General features: G+C 45.9%; 1 protein-coding gene across 3 annotated transcripts in view; it reads right to left on the reverse strand.

Annotated features, from left to right (window-relative positions):
- GRID1 (glutamate ionotropic receptor delta type subunit 1) overlaps nucleotides 1-20,165 on the reverse strand; it is a 765,377-nt gene that overhangs the window by 39,223 nt on the left and 705,989 nt on the right. For all 3 annotated transcript variants that reach the window (XM_031015574.3, XM_055353885.2, XM_055353886.2), the window contains one exon: nucleotides 5,960-6,155. In XM_031015574.3, the coding sequence (XP_030871434.1) occupies nucleotides 5,960-6,155 (196 nt within the window). The remainder of the gene's footprint in view (nucleotides 1-5,959; nucleotides 6,156-20,165) is intronic.

The following is a 20,165-nucleotide window of genomic DNA, read 5'->3' on the forward strand; positions in this document are numbered from 1 at the left end:
GAAGTTATTATCATATAAATTTGAACCATTTGCCAGGCCAATTCTGCATCTCCAAGTTTCTGTAATGAATATTTTAATAGTTTGAAAATCAAAAGATAAAGTCACAGACTTCAATAACCTTTGCTATGACACGGAAGGAGCAGTATGGCTGCTAAACATGGGAGTCAGGCATATATCTTGCCACTTTGGTGTCAGAGAGGGAAGGAAATAAAGGCACAAGCAAAATGTACACAAGGGGGTGGAAACACATTGAGGTGTAGAAAAGACGAGATTACCACCCCATGGGAAGAGGCACGAGTGGAATGAGGTTTTGGTGACCATGCCACTAATTACTCACATCTGTGTGAACCTTAGCCAAGTCACTTAGTTTCTCTGAGGCTCAGGTCCAGTTTCTACATCTTGGAGATAATAATCAAGTAGTCGGTTTCAGATGAAAGTATGAATGCATGTAAATGATCTGGCCCAGTGCCTGGGATGTAGAGATTGCTCAATAGATTTCAGAGGGAGACCAGGCCAGACCAGCAGTAAAGCTGGGTCTCAGCGCAGTGAGGGAGAAGTTTCCAGGACACCAGAGACAGACCTAGAGGACAAAAGAGGGCAGAGCCCGGATGCTATTCAATGGTGCAGAGCTGGATGATGCACTACTAGAGGCACCTATGAGCTGTTAAATGGTGCAGAGCTGCAGCAGGAGCTTCTTAGCAGAGACGCCTGTGCACTATTTGATTACATAGAGTTAGAGGATATGCTCCCTACTAATGGTGCCTGTGTGCTATGAGATGATGCACAGCTACAGGCAATGTCCCTGGGTTGCCCCTGTCTAGACCAGGAGTCCTCAAACTTTTTCTATAAAGGGCCAGATAATAGATATTTTAGGCTTTGTGGGCCATATATCTTTATCACAACTACTCAACTCTGCTGAAATAGCAGGAAAGCAGCCATAAACAACATGTAAATAAATGAGTTGGGCTGTTTTCCAATAAACCTTTATAAAAACAAGCTGCAGGTCAGATTTGATCAGGAGTCAGAGTTTGCCAAACCTTGGTCTAGTCTTTCCTTAGGCCTGATAAGTGCATGTGGCTGAGAGAAACGGAAGCAGCCTCTCTCCTCTCTCTTTGTGACACATCTTTCAGGACCAGGAAAATCTTCTCCCTTACAGAAGGTTATCAAGAGACAAGCCTGACAGGAACCCTGGAGCTATTTCTCTTGTCCCTTCTACCATGAAATCTAAAGGGGGTAACCTGCTAACTGATGACAGGAATCTTGTCTCCGATTTATCTGCCTCTGCTCAGTCAGACAGCAAACAGATGACTCATTCAGGAACAATCCTGTATTTATTGAGACTTACTGGGTGCCAGGCAGGTTTGTTGTGAAAATGGTGTGTTGTCATCTCTTAATAAATAAAAATTCCCTCCCGTTCCAAATTCTTTCATATTTGCCTCATCAAAGCCTGACAAGGTCTCACTTGTCCTTATCTTAGTGGCCACTGGCATAGTAAATCCTTTATTTGCATCTTTTGCTACTGATTTTTTAACATTATTGTATTCATGAGTAAGACTCTATTTCCAGAGGGTTAGTGATTTCCTAAGTGCCACCAATGGACAAGGAGTAGCTAGAAAAATAAGGAAGTGTTTCTCTAATGACTCATCTCCAGGTTTATTACCCTCCAGAGGCTCAATGATGTGTATTGGCATGAAGGAGTGGATCTCAGAGGCAAGCCAACCACGACATAACCCTTCTCCAGTTCTGATACCGTGGACAAGTGATCACTCTAAACAATTCCCCACCTAAATTGGTTTCACGTCATTAAAAGCCTTAGGACTCCCAAGGAGAAAATAACAGCATACCATCCATACCAACCTCCTTGACTTTTGCAGCAATTAGACATTGCTCCACTACCAAACACTCCCTGAAAATGGAGCTGAGTCACCAAGGAGCAACTGAAAATCAGAAGTGTGATTATCTGTCAATTGCTAAAGAAGTTTCCAGGAGAAGCCCCTCGGTGGGCTTCTCCTCACCTTTGCCAGGCTGCCTACACTGCATGGCAGCAGACTCTGTTTGGGATTTGGAGAGGCTCTTCCTCCCTGAATACTAGGCCCATAATACCCTACTTGCTGGATTTGTTCTGTAGTTTCTGGATTCAAGTCGTCATCCTCACTTAAGGCACAGCCATCTCCAGACTGGTCTGCTCTCTGGGCTCAGGGATTCACAAGGTTACTGAAGCCATAGTCTGGGGGCAGGGAGCAGAGGGGCCGCTCCATAGGAGTAGGGAAGAGGACAGATTTCAGGCAAGCATTTAAGTCCAGTAGTCATCCAAACAGGCACACGAGGAAGGAGGATTTGAGAGTAAATCTGAGCTTTTCTTCCACTAAAAAAAAATGCAGCACACTTCATTGTCTGACAATACTATAAACTCACTTTTATGACACTAGTTATAAAACCCTTAACAATTGTCTAGTGCTGGCAGTCAGTTTTTTTTTTCTTAGAGATCCAAATGCAAGAGAGAGATTTGTGATCCCAAAGCCAGCTTGGGGTTCATAAAATGAAGGTATCATAAAACTAATCCATCCTATGTACTAACAAAGATTAAATTCTATACCATGAAGTGATAGGCATTGATAAGAAATCCTTTGTTTGCATCGTTTGCTACTGATTTTTTAACATTGTTGTATTCATGAGTAAGACTAAATATCACCAGACGGTGAGTGGTTTCCTAAGTGCCGCCAACGGACAAGGGGTAGCTAGAACAATGATGAGGTGTTTCTCTAATGACTCATCTCCAGGTTTATCACCATCCAGAGGGCTCAGTGGTGTGTGTTGGCCTTTCTGAGGCATAAGCAGGCACATGTCACCTGCAAAGAGGGAAGGGGTGGGTACTTGTGAGGAGCCCAGCACTACCTTGCTTGGTCTGGACTTACGCATTTGGAAGAGTAGGGAGGTGAGCAAAATGAGATTAATGACAACCTTTGCTTCAGGATACCCATACATTTCTCCAGGAATGGCTCACTTTTTGAATTAACTCATTAACTAATTTTCTAAAATCTCCTGCTAATCTAAACCTAACACCAACTCTGACTTACCAACAATGTCCTTCTCTCTTCTCTGCTGCTCTGGCTCTCCCACCTGTAGCAACCACTGTGGTGAATCTTGTATTTTATCATTGCTTTGGATGTGTATGTTTATATTTTATACATTTTTAAGAGGGTATAATATTCTGTATTACCTTCTATTAGTTGACCCGTATGAAATTGCCTTAATGTTTTATTTTACTCAATATTATTCTGCTAAGATTCATCCATTTCATTGTAGACAACATCTTTCTTTATATTGTTAATGGTCATTTGGATGGTTTCCAGGGTTTTGGTTCTACAGGAAGTGCTACTATGGCCTTTCTTGTCTCCAAAAGTGCATGTGGACATTTATTTTGGGTGGATACATTGGAGTGTAATTGCTGGGCCATACAGTATGTAAGTGTCCCATTTTATAAGAGAATGCTAAGCTCTTCTCCAAAATGATTGTACTGAGCACACCCCCATCAGCAATTAACCAACTGTTACTCCACGTCTTCTTCACCACCTCTCATTTTGTGCCAAACTAATTGGTGTAAAATGATATAATCTTTATGGTCTTGATTTGCATTTCACAGATCACTAATAATTTTGAACATCTCTTCATTTGATTACTGGCCATTTGTGTTGCCTCTTCTGTGGAAGGCTGTGCAAGCCTCTTGCCATTTTTCTATTAAGTTTTTTGAGCTTTTCTTATTGATATATTCTTGACAGTAATCTTGCATTGGTTATATGTATTGTAAATATCCCCTCCCAGTGTGTGACTTACCTTTCTATTTTATTTAAACTGGCTTGTAATGAATAGAACTTTAACAAAGTCAAAAGTAGCTATCTTTTTTTTTTTTCTAAGCAGTGCTTTTTTTTTTTAGCATTATGCAACGAATCTTCTTAAGACCCTGTGTGGATGACAGTATTGGCTCTCTCTGAGAGTCAAAGAAAGCCAGGAAAGGGAACGCGAAGGCCATTTGGCCCAGGCCTCACATGCACAAAAGGCCTTAAATCAACATTGTGTTCATTATCTTCAAATGAGGTCACCTACAGCCACAAAGATTCACTGTCAGGGATGAAAGAAGATCCTGCAGCTTAAGGCTAGAGCACCATCCTTTGCAGTGCAGTGAGAACTACGAGGTTTTAATAAATCTTGTAAGCATGAGAATAGCACAGTTACACTGCATTCTACTGTTATTGTCAAAGTATCACTTTGTTAAATCTAAACATTCAAAATTTATCATGATATGTATTTTCAGATCATTTAAGTCTCTAAGGAGACCACCAAATGGAAAGTTGCCCAGGTCTTTCTCAAATCCAAGAGTTCCCAAACAAGGAGAGTGCTGTGCTCCATTTCACAATGTTGGTAACTTACGAAACTGGAATTCACACCTAAATATGTCAAGCTCCAGAGCCTAGACATCTTCTGCTGTTCAATGTGGCTAAATGGCAATGAAAAATCATTCTGAGCATGGGATCCTGTACAAGTCATCCTGTGCACGACCATCTTCCCAGTGGCCCTCACTCCACACGGCACCACAGCTAGGTGCCCCAGCCTGTCACAGGATAGAGGCTGCACTCTGCCTGATGCCCATGTGTTTCCAAAGCAAAGGGGGACTCAGGCCTCTCTCCCTTGACCCCTCTGGGGCACATCAGGGAGGGGCTGGCAGATTGCTGAGGACCATGAAGGGCAGGGCGGTGGGCTTTACTGGCCCCAGAGCTTGCACCAGGTTGTCCTGACATCCACTGCTCTCTGCAGGAAGGCCAAGAAGTCACTGGAGTGGCTGGGGGGCAGCACAGGGATGAGTGTGTGTGTGTGTGTGTGTGTGTTTGTGTGTCAAGGTGTGAGTGCGCCTGTGAGGGTATGCATGAGGAGACTCCACAGAGGTGGCAGGATGGGTCTGGGAGGGAAAGGATGGGAGGAGACACTGAGGCAGCCAGTCTGCTCAGAGAGGCAGCGGTCCTGGCCAGGGGGCTGTACATGTCTCTCGCCCCATTCTCTAATGACCTCAGGACAGTAGCCATTGCATGTGGGGTTCACTGGACAGGAGGACCCCACCACCAGCAGCAAAATCATAACACCTGCCTTCATCCCACCACATTCTTCTTCATTGACCTCCAAGGGCTCTACAGCTGCACGTGTTGGATAAATGCCAGTTCCCCAGCTTGGAACCCAAGGAGTCATGAGTCAGAGCCACCCGATCCTCAGCTGTATAAGAGGATAATGCTGAATTCGAGTCATTGTGGGAAATTGACTGAAACAAATGAGCAACATCTAACAATGCTGAAGAGCATCATGGCCTTTCTCCTCCCTTCTTCCCTCTGGCACTGGTATCTTCCCACCTGGCCTCCTAAGGCTTTGCCCGGTAAGGCTCTCTGCCCTTATCCCCATCTCTGAGGTACAACTCTTCTCACAGTACGGCCCCAGAGATGAGCCCAGGCCACCTGGCTGACCCTTTCCCCCTTTCCCCGTATGCAGACTTCCTCAACCAGACCCCCAAGCTAACCACAGTGGGCCCACCCTCTCCCCAACACCCTCCCTTCACTCCTGCAACTCTCGCTTGGCACTCTGCTACTGCTTTTGCCAAGTGTTCTCACCTCGGGTGGACAGGCCTCTCTGTGTCATCCTCCTATGAGCCCATGAGGAGGGTGGGCCAAAAGTCAGGCTTAATCTGCCTGCTCCTCCCCAGCCAGCACCACTCTGCAAAGTTGGAAGGTCCATAAGAAGCAGAGCAGCTGCTTCTGAAAGGGCATCCACCTAAAGAACGTGTGCGATGGATCGCCTTGCAGGTAACAGGGCTGCTCAGAGGCAGAGGCAGATGCCCCTGGAGGTGTCTCCCACCTGGGGGCTGACCACCCCGTGGCCCTGTTACAGTGCACGTGCCCAAGCGCCAGCTCCTGCCTACCTTCCTGATGCCTTCTGAAGGGCTGGACACGCAGTTGTCAGCCCCTCCGTTCTTGCTGATGGTCCGCCAGAGTTCAGCAAACGTGCTGTCCTGCTCCAGGGGGTTGGTGCCCTTGGCTCGGAAGTACTCATATACAGCAGAATCCCGGACAGTGCCATAAGACATTTCCACTTGTTTGGACAGGTCCTGGAAAGTCCTGAAATGCAGAAAGGCAGTGAGGCATGAGTACATGCTGTGCATTGCACACTGCAAGGATACAAATGGGCTGCAAGGCCCTTCTGAACTCCAAGCCCGGCATGGCCCACTATCCACATTCTTCATTCCCCATCCCCCAAAGTTCAAGTCCCTCAGCCCAGAGTGGGACTTGCAGGGAAAACAGGTGTGTTTTCTCAGTGTAGATTAATTCAATAAGATGACTGGGCACCTAAAACCAGGTTCTTTACTGAACTGGAGGGATAAAAGGATGAGTAAGACATGATTCCTGCCTTCAAGGAGTTTATAGTCCAGCTATAGAAGCAAACATATAGACAGAGAATCATAGTATCAAAGAGTCAGGGCAACATGGGAGGCTGTATGCTGCGGATCTCCAACTCAGACGCCTGCAGAGGCTGGGCAGGAAAGAGGCCTATGTTGGCAAGATGAACGATAATGATGGCTGGCCTGTGACACTCAGAGACAGCATGAGGAAGAAACGCACTCAGAGACCAACTGACTCAGGGTAAATTAAGAGGCATCCCCTCCAAAGCTTGCAGCTGTGCTGGGGTCTAGCCAAGTATTGACTTTGAATGCTCCCCTCCCCATGACCTCCTCAACCAATTTGGTTTTTGAAAAAATAAAAAAATTGGATTTTTATATCTCTCCTGATTTTAAAATGTTGATAATTATTTAAAAGATGATGAAAAAAACAAAGCACTTCTGAGGGCCTTGGGTTTGCTCTCCTTAGAGGAGTGGCAGATGGCTCCAGCCAGGTGCACATTTGAGGGGGGATTTCACAAGGAACGGCCATCAGCAGCCCAAGAGCAGACTTCTGAGCTAGGGGCAGAGGAGGAGACTCCTCTGGGGAAGGACAAATAGTCACAGCAGGAAGGACCAGTCGCTATGAAGATTTTACTTGCCTCAGAAGAGCGTACTTGGCTCAGCATGTTGACAGAACGTCATGTACCAAACAGAGTTGCAAAATAAAAAAAGCCCAGTGGGGAGCCAGCCTCTCTCTCCAGGTTCCAACTTGATCACTCTTTACTTATTTCTCTTCTAGAAATCTCAGTCTCTCCTCTTTAACAACCCACATCATCATCCCTCCCTCTCTCTGAGTCACCATTTCCACAGGAAGAGCCAGTCTTCTCAACTGGATCTACACAACCCTCCATCTTCTGGTCTCATCTCTGGCTGTTCTCCCCACATGCACACAGCACCATAGCCAACCTTGAAATGAGAAATCCCACACACTCCCCATCCATGGCACCAGGCCACTGTGCTCCCTCTGCCTGGAATCCCTTTATCTCCCTCCTCTAACAACACCTCTACAAGCCCGTTGAAAATCCAACAGCCAACAGCTGCCTCTTTCCTTGGGGAGCCATCCCCACCCCAGCCTCCCTGTGACCTCTCCACACCTTGTGGGCTTCTATGGCAGCATGAGCTCACTGGGACTTCAGAGGGCCCCGTGCCAGAGCAGAGACAAGCAAGGGCTCTGGAGTCCAACTGCCTACCTTGCCTGTCTGTCCCCCATGACCAACAATGTGGTCCAGAAAAGTTAGTTAACTTATCTGTGCCTCAGTTTCCAAATATTTTAATAATGGAGATAGAAGCAGAGCCTGTAGCAGAGGATTGCTATGAGGATTAAATGGGATTTGTGTTCAGCTCTCAGAGCACTTCCTGATGGTAACCAGTAGTGATTATTCTGGGTCCCCAGTAGACTATAAGAATTTGGAGGACTGGAGCTGAAGGAGCCCCATTTTTGCATCCACTGCCCTGGACCAACGCTGACAGCAGCCTCCCCGGCCAGCACACAGAAGGCCCAGCTGTGGATGCCTCCCCTTGCTTCGGAGACACATGCCACAGCACTCCTTAGGTCCCTGCTATGTGGCCCAGAAACAGAGCTCAGTATTCGTTTCAATACATTACAGATGAAAGGAAACATAAAATAACAAATTCGATAAAGAAATCTTTCTAATTATTGTTCATTATTTATATCTAATTGAAGCAAGATGTTCCTTTGCCTGAAGGGCCCCAAGGGTTGTAACTCTGCCGTAATTTGCCTGTAATGAAAGGAGGGGGATCTTTTTTTTTCCACATTTTTAAAATTTTTTCTCATGGTAATACAAACAAACACGAGGCTTTGATGAATGAGAAACATCAGGATGAATTACACAGTTGAGTCTAAATACTGAGCTGCTCTAAATTGCTGCAGTTTTCATGAGTGTGGAATGAATGGGTAACTGCCAGGGATCTCCAAACACTGTTTCATCCCCACATTTGAAATGGAGATTTTCTCTCTCCACTTGGTATTATTCATTAAGGTGCCCACGGCCAGAGGCTCAGGGAACGTCTCTGATTAACAAGCAGGCAGCCCAAATGTTTATGGCTTCATGTTCATTTCTGTTCTAGTAGACCTCACTGTTCCCACCCCAAAATGCCACCCCCATCTTCTTTGAATCTTACTGCTCAGACCCACGGCCACAGCTTTCATCCATCCATCACCTCTAATAGCCACAAATTTGTGCAGAGGAATCTCTCCCATCTCAGACATGCACTCGATCTTTCAACAAAGGTTTCCAGGCTCACTAATGCCCAGCACAGGGGGCACTACCATCTTATTCCAGGGTAAATAAACTTATGGAAGGCTATCTGGGGCGTTGAACACAAGGGCCCAACTATTCATCCACCAAAGCCATCATCTCCCTGAGGAAGTCATCCTCTTGTCACAGCACCCAGTTTTGGAGGGGACACACAGGGAGGAATAAAGGAGAATGGGGACAGCCAGGCATCCAGACTGCCAAGCCAACACTGGTAGTCAGTGGAAGACAGATGTTGAAGTCAGATAGGACGCCCATTCAAGCAAGTGAGGGAGGCTTCACCAGGAGGAGGCTGTGTTATCAGCACACTCAATTTAGAACTTTTCTGAAGTCAGTCTCTTCAGCAACAACTGCTACAAAGTGTCCAGTTACCCCCACCACAGAGAGATGAAGGAGACGTGCCTATCACAGGTGTGGTCTCTATTAACCTCACATGCACGATGCAACTTGCTGATGTCATTCAACCAGTTATTTCACCAACAGTTCCTGAATGTCTACTAGGTAAGGCACAGTACACACCAAGCAAGGAATACATGGCAGGCATCATCAAGGGGCGAGTGGTCAGAGAAGTAAAGCAACAGTGACCAAACAATACGAGAGACATTAAAATACAGGTCTGTATGGGGGACCCCAGAAGCACAGAGAAGTAGCTAACCCGTGGGTAGGAGCTAAAGAAATGCTTCCTAGAAGAGGGAGCATTAAGCTGAGTCAGAAAGGGTGAGTAGAGGCAGCGAGATGGAGAACCAAGGGGTAGAATGTTCCTGGAAGAGAAGATATTACCTGAGAAGGCATTTGGGTAATGAAAACACATGGCTTATTCTGGACACATACCAGGGAGCAATTTACATCAGCCAAAAAGATGTAGGTGATGGAATTTGACAGTCCTGGGTGTGGATGCTGCTCTGAATGCCTTCACCGTTTGACATAGACCAGTAGCTCTCAAAGTGTGATCCTCAGAGCTGCAGTGTCAGTAGCACCTGGGGCCTTATGAGAAATGCAAATCCTTGGGCCCCACTCCAGACATACTGAGTCAGAAACTCTGAGGGTGGTGCTCAGCAGTCTATGTTTCCACAACCCTCCAGGTGATTCTGATGCATGCAAGCTCCAGAACCATGGACTGGGGCAAGTTCTATAATCTCTGAGGCCTTAGATTTCATAACTCATACCCAACTCACAGGGTTGTTGAAGATTAATGATCACAGACATATACCTGGTACACAGTTAATGTTTAATAAATGCTAGCCCTTCTAGTAGACTGCTTATCAGTAGTTCAAATGGTTGGAGCACTGTGCTCATGTGAAGGAGTCATGGGTAACAGGCCAGAGTAGTCACACCCAGATGGAAGCAAGCATGGGCAAGCCGCATGTCTAAGCTTCCAGGCTCATGTGATTGAAGCCTATCTCCTCAACTGCCCATCTGTCTCCCCAGTGAGAAGCCTATGGCCCATCTTGTTTCCATCTTGCTGCCAAGGTACATGCAAATGCTCCCCCATCAGCCCCCAGTCTGCTGCCTTGTCAACAACACACTTTAGGCACTCAGGATACCTAAAAGGATGACTTGCAGAAGTCTGAACCCAGGATGAGCATACAGACACCAAAACTCCTCTGGCAGGCAATCTGGACTTTTGCTTTGTGGGTCGTCACAGTAACAGCCTAGCAGAGGCTACCCTGGGAAAGTAATGAACTCCTAGGCAAGGAACTGCTCAGGAAGAACGGCCTCAAAAGCATCAGCCCCAGGCTGCCCGCCAGAGTCTGCACTGGCTCATGAAATGTCATGGTGCAAGCATGTGTATCACTTGAGCCTCACTTCTGTTTGCTGCCTATCTTCTTACTTCAACTTTTGATAATATTTTGTGTTGGAATCCTCCCCTGACAAAGCCTACCCTCTCCTCCAATCTTACGTTTAAACCAATATCTTCTACTCAAGTGTGTCCTACCAAAACTGGATTTGGGACCAATGCAAGCTGCTTCTCTCTATCTCCTGACCTGGATTACCGATTTTTGAAATTTCCACATGCTGAAAGCATAGCTGATACCTTTGAGCACATCAGATTGTCTTGCAAAAGGACTTTGTAAGCATCCCTTGCCTCTGAGAACACTGTCCTCTAATTAAACATGCACCTCTAGGGAAGACCCACCATGCATCCTTCAGCTGTGGCCGAGGATATTCTCCCCAGCTTGGTACCACCTCCTGTCCTCCCCACACCTTTCTCCGTAAATCAATCTTACTATTTCCTAGATATATGTTCATTAACAAAGAGATAAATGTGTTTGCAGTATGAGAAAAATCAATAATACAGAATTTATAAATACATCTTTGCATGTTACAAAAATATTTACATTGGCAATGGAGATAAACACTTGCGACAAGAGCAGAATCAATATTCAGTATACGTAAAACGGATTTCAACAACGGTGGGGATGTCATAAGCATGGGCCTGATACATGTGGATCTGGAAGTCCTATTATTCTTCCTTAAGGAGAAGAGAATGTGGTGGAGTGGCTCAAAAGACACGGGAGGGTGGGGATATCCATCCTGGTGACTTGAAACTTTCATAGCTACAGCCTACAGATGCCTTTACTATCATTCCAGCAGTCTTGATTTTCTATCTCATGTCTGGCTCTACAAGAGATGATGCTGCAATCATCAAAGCAATCTGGAGTGCCCGGCTAGGGCCCCACAACTGGCTTCCAGAGGGCACCATGACCCACCCTGCTGCACACTGATAAGCCTCTCCTGGGTTTCTTCCCCAGGGCCCCCCAGCCTCTCTAATTTGTCACCCATGCAGGGGAAGGCTTCCTAGGTGTCTTCCTTCTTTCATTCACTCGTCATTCAAAAAACCCTATTTCCTGTGCATCTGTCTGCATTAGACAGTGCTCTAGGTCTGGGGATAGGGCAAGAATGGCACAAAGTTCCTACTTTTGTGGATTTTACATAGTTGAGATGAGACAAAGAAACAAACATCAATGACAACAGCAACAATACAATAACTAGGTAATGCTAGGGTCAGCAAACTTTCTGGAAAGGGACAGATAGTGCCTATGTGGTCTCTGAGGGCCACACAAGACTCAGTCACATATTCTTTGCTTTTGTTTTTGTTTTGTTTTCCAACGCTTTAAAATGTTTTTAAAAAGGAAAAGCAGTCTTGACTTGCAGGCTGTGACAAAGCAGGCTGCAGGCCCTCTGAAGGCCTGTGGGGCATCGTCGGCTGACCCCTGCTGCTATGTAACAAGTGATGAAAAAGGCTATGAAGATTAATAAAGCAGAGCAAGGGTGAGCGAAAATGATGGAGGCATTGATTACATAAAGTAGCCAGGGTGGATTTTGAGCCATTGGAGTTGACATCTAGGGCATGTGTTTCTCTAGTATGTCCTTGCATTGGACTAAGAGGAGCAGAGAGGAGTGAACTCGCAGATGCTGGGGCTGAGGCCTGCTGGGGCTGTCCTGCCAAGGAGCTGAGACAGGGTGGCCAAGGAGCCAGCTTATGAGCCTCTCCTACCTTGCAACATTTACCCGGGGACCTTCCAGGAAGCCTGGGAAAGGGGATGCTGGGGTGTACACAGGTGCTGTGGTTAGAATACTGTCTCTGCCAAAACTCATATTGAAACTTAATACCCAATGTGGCAGTATTGAGAGGTGGGACCTTTAAAAGGTGATTGGATCATGAAGACTCTGTCTTGATGAATGGTTTAACCCAATCATGGACTAATCAGTCATCATGGGAGGGGAGATGGTATTTTTATAAGAAGAAGGAGAGAGGCTTTAGCTGGGATGCGAGTAGGCTTGGGCCCCTGTCCGTGTGATGCCCTGCACCACCACATGACACTGAAGGGAGAAGGTGCATACCAGATGCAGCTGCTAGACCTTGGACTTCTCAGCCTCCAGAACTGTAAGAAATAAATGCCCTTTTTAAAAAAAATAAACTACCCAGTTTAAGGTATTCTGTTATAAGCAAGAAAAAATAGACTAAGAAAACAGTTCTCCTTTGTATCCAAAGCCTAGTCAGTGTGATTCTGAGTAGTGAGCAGAGGGACTGCAGATCCAAACACTGTATGAGGACACTTAGTGACCCACAGGGTGAGGGTTGCAGGGCCCACAGCAGGAAAATGCACGCTTCCATAGGTCACAGAGCCCTTCTTCAAACCTATGCCTGAAAGCCAGCCTTGGATGGCCAGCTGAGGTGCCCTCCCTCCTCACCTTCCTTCCCTCCATGGCGTTTTCTCTCCAAATCCCACTTCTTCAATTGCTATTGAAATTAAAAGACACCCAAAATAAACTGCTAAAAACTCAAATCATTTGTATATATTTACATACTTGTAAAAAGTAACAATTAATAAATGTAAATAAATATAAAAACAGAAGTAAAAGGGATAAGCAGTGAATGCCTGCAAGACTTCCACTTCTTACAAACACATTTTTGTAAAATTTGCATTTTTATTATGTTATAAATAAAAAATGTGATCTGAATGATTTTAAATATCCTGCTGCTGCCCAAGCATCAGTTCTGGGCCTTGGGAACTGAGCTCTGTGCTCTCTTCTATCCTCTATGTCCACCCTTCCTCCTGGGTTAGCCTCCCATCAGCCAAGATCCATTGAGAGGCAGGAGGTCTCTCTACCAGCCCTATCAAACACCCTGTCCACCAGCCATGAGGAGGCTGTGATAGTTGTATCTTCAGTCCCTACAGAAAGACAAACATGTGAGACTAATTCAAAGTGGTCCGAGGCCATCCCAGGCACTCAGGGCCCATCAGTACTGAGGCTCCCACACCAAGGCAGGCTGGAGTTTCCTCACTTCCGCACCTTCTGCCTGGATTCAACCCAGGCCTGGTGCCCTGGTCCCAAAGAAGACTGTGAATTCCTAAACATAGGCATATGTGATATGTGTTTCTGATTTGCCAAACTCAGCCTAGATCCTGTATGTAAGTAGAGCTCAGTAATAGGAGCTGTGAAAATCATCTTGATGAGGTCAAATAACTGTGGGCCAGGTGCTAAGCCAAGTCAGGAGCTCAATGTCCACACTATTCACTAGGTTAGTTCTGGGGCTTCTATTACCCCCAGCAAAGGAGGCTTAGTGTAGAGCCTTCAGTGCTTCAGTGCTGCCTCCTCCAGCTCTTCTCGGTTACCCTGCTTTTGGGGTGCCAGCCTGGAAGACCTCCTGCTCACTCAGGCCTCCAAGTCTTCTCTCAGGTTCATTGCCTGCCTTCTCTGCTGTGCCCTGACTAAAACCTACCCACCCTGAAGGAATCAGCTCAGCTGTCATGTCGTATTGAAAGAGTGGATCCATGCCCACTGGATCCAAGTCTCTGTGTGTTCTGGGCTTGGTCCTATCCTAATGTTTTCCCTTTTAAGCTTCCTGTGCTGTCTGCCCACCTCAACCTTGAGCTCCCCCAGGGAATGGACTCTGTGTCCATCTCTGAATTTCTATCACCCCACATACAGTCTGACAGACATTAGGAGCTGAGTTCATGTTTTCTGGAAGAATGAACTCTGTTTTAAAACAATTTTGTGTTTAGAACTGAATGGCTGAATATGGCTGGGAGAAGATCCAAGCTAAACACCAGCATGGTGATTCTAACTTTAGAATCATGACCACTAGCCTCCAGGAGACCCTTAAAGCTGCTTGAGATCTTCTAAATCTCCCTGTGCACTTCCTCCTCCCACGCTCTCAGATGACTCTCAGACAATGAGGCTGCTTCTTTTTTCCTAAGATGGGAGAAGCCATCAGTGGAGAACTTTGCTTTTCTAGAGAACTCCCTTCTCGAAAACTAGTGAATAGTTGCCTTCCATCCTTTTCAAATGACAGCTTTGTTTTTACTCCTATGCATGTCTAACTCTGTTTGTCTCCTAGATCCCAGACATTCTTGCCTTCTCAAAGTACATTGCTCTTCCAGTTGTCACCTCTATCTTCCTCACCATGAAATTATTTCTCTCTGCAGATCATTTCCATTGGCTTGAAAATACATACATACATCTTCTCTCTCTCTCTCAAAAAAAAAAAGTCCTATGAGATGACATCCTCCTCCAACCACCCTTCCAGCTCTTCTTCCGAAGAGTTATCTATGATTACTGCCTCCATTACCCTCTTCCTGTTTCTCAGGAACCTGGCTTACTCCAGTTTTCATCCCTCTGCTGATCTGAAGCAACTTTCGTCAAGGTCATTAATGATCTCCCAAATACAGTGGCCAATTCTCAGTCTTCACATCCCTCCAACCAGTAGCATTTGACAGGTAGCACTCTCCTAGATGCCCTTCCTTCATTTGGCTTCCAGAAATCACTCTTGCTCAGTCCTCCTCCCACCTTGGAGGACCTCCTTATCCATTTCCTAATTCTTCTTTCTGTTCTCAGACTCTGAATTTTGGAATCTTCCAGGGGTCAGACCACTGATCCCTGGGTTGCAGGACTTTTGCCACAACCTCATCATGTCAGTTGTCTGTAGATGCATCTATACATTGATGACTGCAGTGGGACACACCAGCCCTGACCCACCCCATCCACTCCTGGCAATCACCCACCTGACCACTTCATTTGGATGGCTAATAGATCTTCACACTAAACATGTTCAAACTCGAGCTCTTAAATCACTAACCCCTAAACCATGCCTGTTCTTCCTCTAGTTCTCCCATCTCAATCAAACACTGCTCTATTCTTTGAGATGCTGTAGCCAAGAGCCTTGAAATCACTACTGACCCTTTTCTTTCTTATGTATCGCACATACAAATTTCAGCATTTCCTATCTCTTCTATCAAGATACATCTAGAATCAGATCACTTATCATGACCTTCACTCTGCATCTTATCTGGACATCGAGATAGTCTCTCTAAGAATCTCCTTGCTTCCACCTTTAACCCCTACAGCTATTCCCTGGGAAGGCCAAGCAGAGTGATCCTTTAAAAATCTATGCCAGATCATGTCACCTCATCATTCAAAGCCCTCCAATGACTTCTTGACTCCAAAGTCAAAGGGTGCATCCAAAGTCCTCACATGGCCTGAAAGGTCCTATGTTATCTGGACCCCAATACATCTGCTTTCGCCATACCAGCCTCCCTGCCCTCCCACCTTGGGGTTTCTGTGGTTGTTTCTTAACCTTATCCTGGTTTACTCTTCCCTCAGATTTGTAATTGGCTCGCTCTTTCAGTGTCTAGGTCGAATCAAATGTTACCTTCTCCAAGACGCCTTTGCTGACAATCTTTTACAAAACACAGCACCCCTTACATTATATGATAAAAAATACAAAAAAAATCACAACTTGACATATATGGCTGCTTAATGTTAGTTCCCCTCCTAGAATAGGACTTGGCTGTTTGTTTTTTTGCTATATCACCAGTGCCTACAACTTGAGTGACCAATCACCCCAGTTTGCTTGGGAACTAGAGATTTCCTGGATGCAGGACTTTCAGTACTCCAGAAAAGTTCTAGCCAAATTGTGATAATATGCCCCCTACCTACAATAGTGACCAGCTCATGGTAGACACTCTAATGAACATAGCTTATGTGTATGAATCATATATGAATGAGTTGGCCTTTTTCTTGCCTTTACAAATATCTAGATTTGATATTCTGTTGGAAAAGTCTTCATCTTGGGTTGACTAGTCTCCCTTCAGGACAACTGTGAGTCAATCATCTGCAGAGAAGCAGGCCTAGTAATAGTTTGAGGTGCTTGAACCAAAGAACTGTGGCCCTGAGCCAGGAGGCACAGCACAAAGCTACGTGGGTCCAGGCTGCCCAGGAACAGATTGCCAAGGAGTCTGGGAATCAGATCTAGTTCTTTGGGCTCCATCCTCAGGGTGCTGAAACTTCATGATCCAGGTTCTTTGTGGGTGCAGTGGAAATCAGCATCCACCAATTGGGAGAATTCTCCTGGGATACAGCCGTTGTCTGCTCCCCTGGCTCCTGTGTGCCTGCCATTCCATGGGAGTCCTGCCAGCCAGCAGGACCTGCATGCCAAGAACATGGCTAGCTCTCAGCTCTCAACACCCGCAAATATTTGCTGCCACAAATCAAGACAAAAGCAGGATACACCATTAACCTTTAATATATCAGTGCTGGGGCTCTTAATCAATTATGAGGCTGTCACAAATGTGTCTGAAATGCAAATCAGGGCAGCAGCCCTTCGGGAGGCTGTGAAGGTGCCTTCTTCCCCTTCTTGCACAGCTTGTGTCACCCTGTGCTCCAGACAAACAGCCTGAGTCTCTTTTCTCCCTGCTAATATTAGTTTTCACCATCTTTCTTTCCCTCTTCTCCTTCTTTTCAAATGTCTGCCTGAACCCTCCAGTGTGTCAGCTTCTCCAGCAGTCACTTGATATACCAGAAGAAAGATACAATGAGACCAACTTCCAGACCCTCTGCTAACACTTGCTTTATACTGTTTCATTGAACCCTGGCAATAGCCCCTTCATAAAGTTATTATTTCTACCCCCCTCATTTTACAGATTAAAAAATCAAGGCTTCAGGAGTTTAAGGAATTTATGGAAGGTCACAGAAGCAGCAAGTACAAGAGTTGTCTTCATACTCAGGACTGCTTGATACAAAAACCTGTCCATATTAGCATCATCCTATGGTGATATTAAGTAGCTCATAGCTAAGTGAGGAGGGTGAACAGGCACATGGATCATTAGAAACATCATGCAAAACACAGTGCTAGAATGAAGCACAGAGTCATGGGAACATGAAGTTGAACCTGTCCCAGCTTAGCAGACAAGGAACTGGGGCTGTGGGCAAAGAGGGAGGGTTCATGGGAAGGGTGAGGCCGAGGCTGAGGCTTAAGGAGAAACAGGAAATGGACATATAGAAGAGAGAAATAAAAAAATGTTCTGGGCAAAGATAACATTGCATTGTTTAAATCATGGATGTGTGTGAGAAAGAGAAATCTTCTGGGAGCTAATAACAGTTTACTAGGAGACAGCAGAAATGGTATATTACTAAACACTAAGAATAGGATTGCAGGACAATTGTCCATAAAATACTTAGAGGATTGTTATAACTGAGTTTTTGTGGAAGTGCAAAGATAATGGAAAAATGATAAGCTATCGATGTTCCCTAGACAATTATGAGGCCGGAGAATGTGTGAGCTGAGTGGGTGGAGACATTCTATACTGTGGACAGTTGAGGAAGCCACTGCAGAAAGTATGTCACACATGTTTTAGAATGCAGAGCTGAGAAGCAGCTATGAATCTATGTGCTTGCACATGTGTGTGCATGCATAAATGTGCACACCTGTTCAGGCCTGGGTGTGTTCATGTAAGAGTGTATACTCAAGGGTCCCAGGGCAGGAAGAAGAGAGGAAAGATGGAGGAGAGTGCTGCTGGAAGGCCAGGACAATTGGATGAGGGTATGCCATTTGCTATGACTAACTTTAAAATAGAGGAGTGGTTGTGAGTTCCTCAGTGGTTGGATGGGGACCCCAAAGGAGGTGGACTCATGTGGCAGAGAACCCAACCAAAGCAGCTGGTGAAGGAATCACAGCACACAAGACATCTGCCTGCCTGAGTTTGTTTATGGATCTGAGCAGTCAGCACTCATGGTGCAAGAAAACAGACTGAGGCTCTTTCCTTGTGGGACAGCTGGAGGGAAAATACTAGCACACATGGGCCAGTGATTGAACAATGCAAAACCAGCTGTAATTAAATGTGAAGCTATAAGATGCTAGCCGTTCTGAATCAGTTTGCAGAAAAATCACATTAGCAAGGATATAGACTCTGATGGGAAGTTTAGGAAAGGGAATTGGGAGGAGAAGGTGTGCTCTATCATTGATGAGTCTTGTCTGAGTTCAGAGAATGGGAGGATTCCTACTCTGTGCCATGTGCTGTTACATGGGCTAGCGCATTTCATCCTTAGAACCACCCTCTATGATAAGCTATTCTTCCCACCTTATGGATAAGGAAATTATGAAATTTTTGAAGCTGGTCCATGCCAGAGCCAAGTTGAGCTTGTTGAGCTGTTGATGCTAAGCTGTTCCAGGCCTGGATCTCCAAGACGCCTGAGCTATCTTCCCAAACCAGCTCCAATTAGGGATGATGTCCATGCCATGGAATGTTTGGTTACAGCTGTTTTTAACTTGGACACCATTTCGCTTGTGGCACCATTAGCAATGCCAGGTGCCAGCCACACCACCCCAAGAGCTCCACATGCCAAATAACTTTCACCTGGCATGCTCTCTGGCCAGTGACAGAGACTATCTGCTGCAGGTGCCTGCAATGCCTGGGGGGCATCAATGGGAGCCCACCTATGCCCCAATTAGGACCAGGATACTGGCAGGATAGAGCATGGTCCTGTTTTTTGTTCTTTGAGGTAATTATTCATCCCATTGACTTTTTAGGGTTCAGGCAAGACACTCAGGATAACTCTGCCAGTATCCAACAGTGTTTGTCCAATGGGAGCAAAACATCCCGCTACAGAACACCAGATACACCACCATGGAAAGGTTGTTGGAAAGTACACAGATGGACACAAACATCTGGGGATATCCAAACATATCCAGACCTGGTGCCAGTCCCTCTTTCATGGGATCCTTGTGACAGCCCTGGGAGAACAGTCCTAATTCTTAGGACTCTGGGAGGTAAGGTGAATTCCCCAGAGAATTAGAGACTCATACCAATTTATGCAGGACCCTACAGCAGGTCATGAGCAGAGCTGATCACGTATGCCAGGCTGTTCTCGCTGAAGTCTGGTTCTAAACATCAAACCTCTTAAGCAGAGAAAACAAGGGAAGCAACACAGTGCAGTTCAGGTGCTATCACACCAGGAGTCCAGGGCCTGGATTCTGGACCCTGCCCAGGGAACATGGCAATTCCTTGCTTTTAGGAGAACTCATGCTGGAGTGGCAGGGCAGGGAAGGGGTTCAGAACCTAGGCAACGGAGTCAGAGTGTGCTTTCAAATATCACTCTACGTCTTGCTAGCTCTGTGGCCGTGGATAAGCTACCTAACCTCTCTGTGCTTCAGTGTTCTCGTCTACACAACAGGAATATTCATGGATTGAGTGAATTCAAGCAGAGCACTAAGCATAGTGCCAGTCTGTGGGAAGCATCCATTAAGTGTTAGCTATCGTTATGAGCTTCAGTTTCCCCAGTGATTAAATGAGAGAATGATGCTACGCCAGTGCTTGTAAACTGCCAACCTGCATGGCCAGTCAAGAAGTGGCTGGTTTGGCTAGCCTCCTGTTTGCCTGCTTTGAATCTGCATTTTTTTTTAGCCCGGGCCTGTGATTTCTGGGTCATCACAGTCTCAGCACTCTGGTCTTAGACCGACATTTATGTTCTCTGCTTAGCCCTGTAAACACTGTGACAGAAACCCGCTGGACAAGATGATCCGTCAGGCCTTTTCCTGCTGTGATATTTCATGATTCTATGGCCTAGGCTGGAACTATAAGACTTACTTTGTTTAGGATTCTCTCTTCCAGAAAAGCAGCATCATGCAC

Source organism: Gorilla gorilla, chromosome 8, assembly GCF_029281585.2.
Source record: "Gorilla gorilla gorilla isolate KB3781 chromosome 8, NHGRI_mGorGor1-v2.1_pri, whole genome shotgun sequence".
NCBI lineage: Eukaryota > Metazoa > Chordata > Mammalia > Primates > Hominidae > Gorilla > Gorilla gorilla.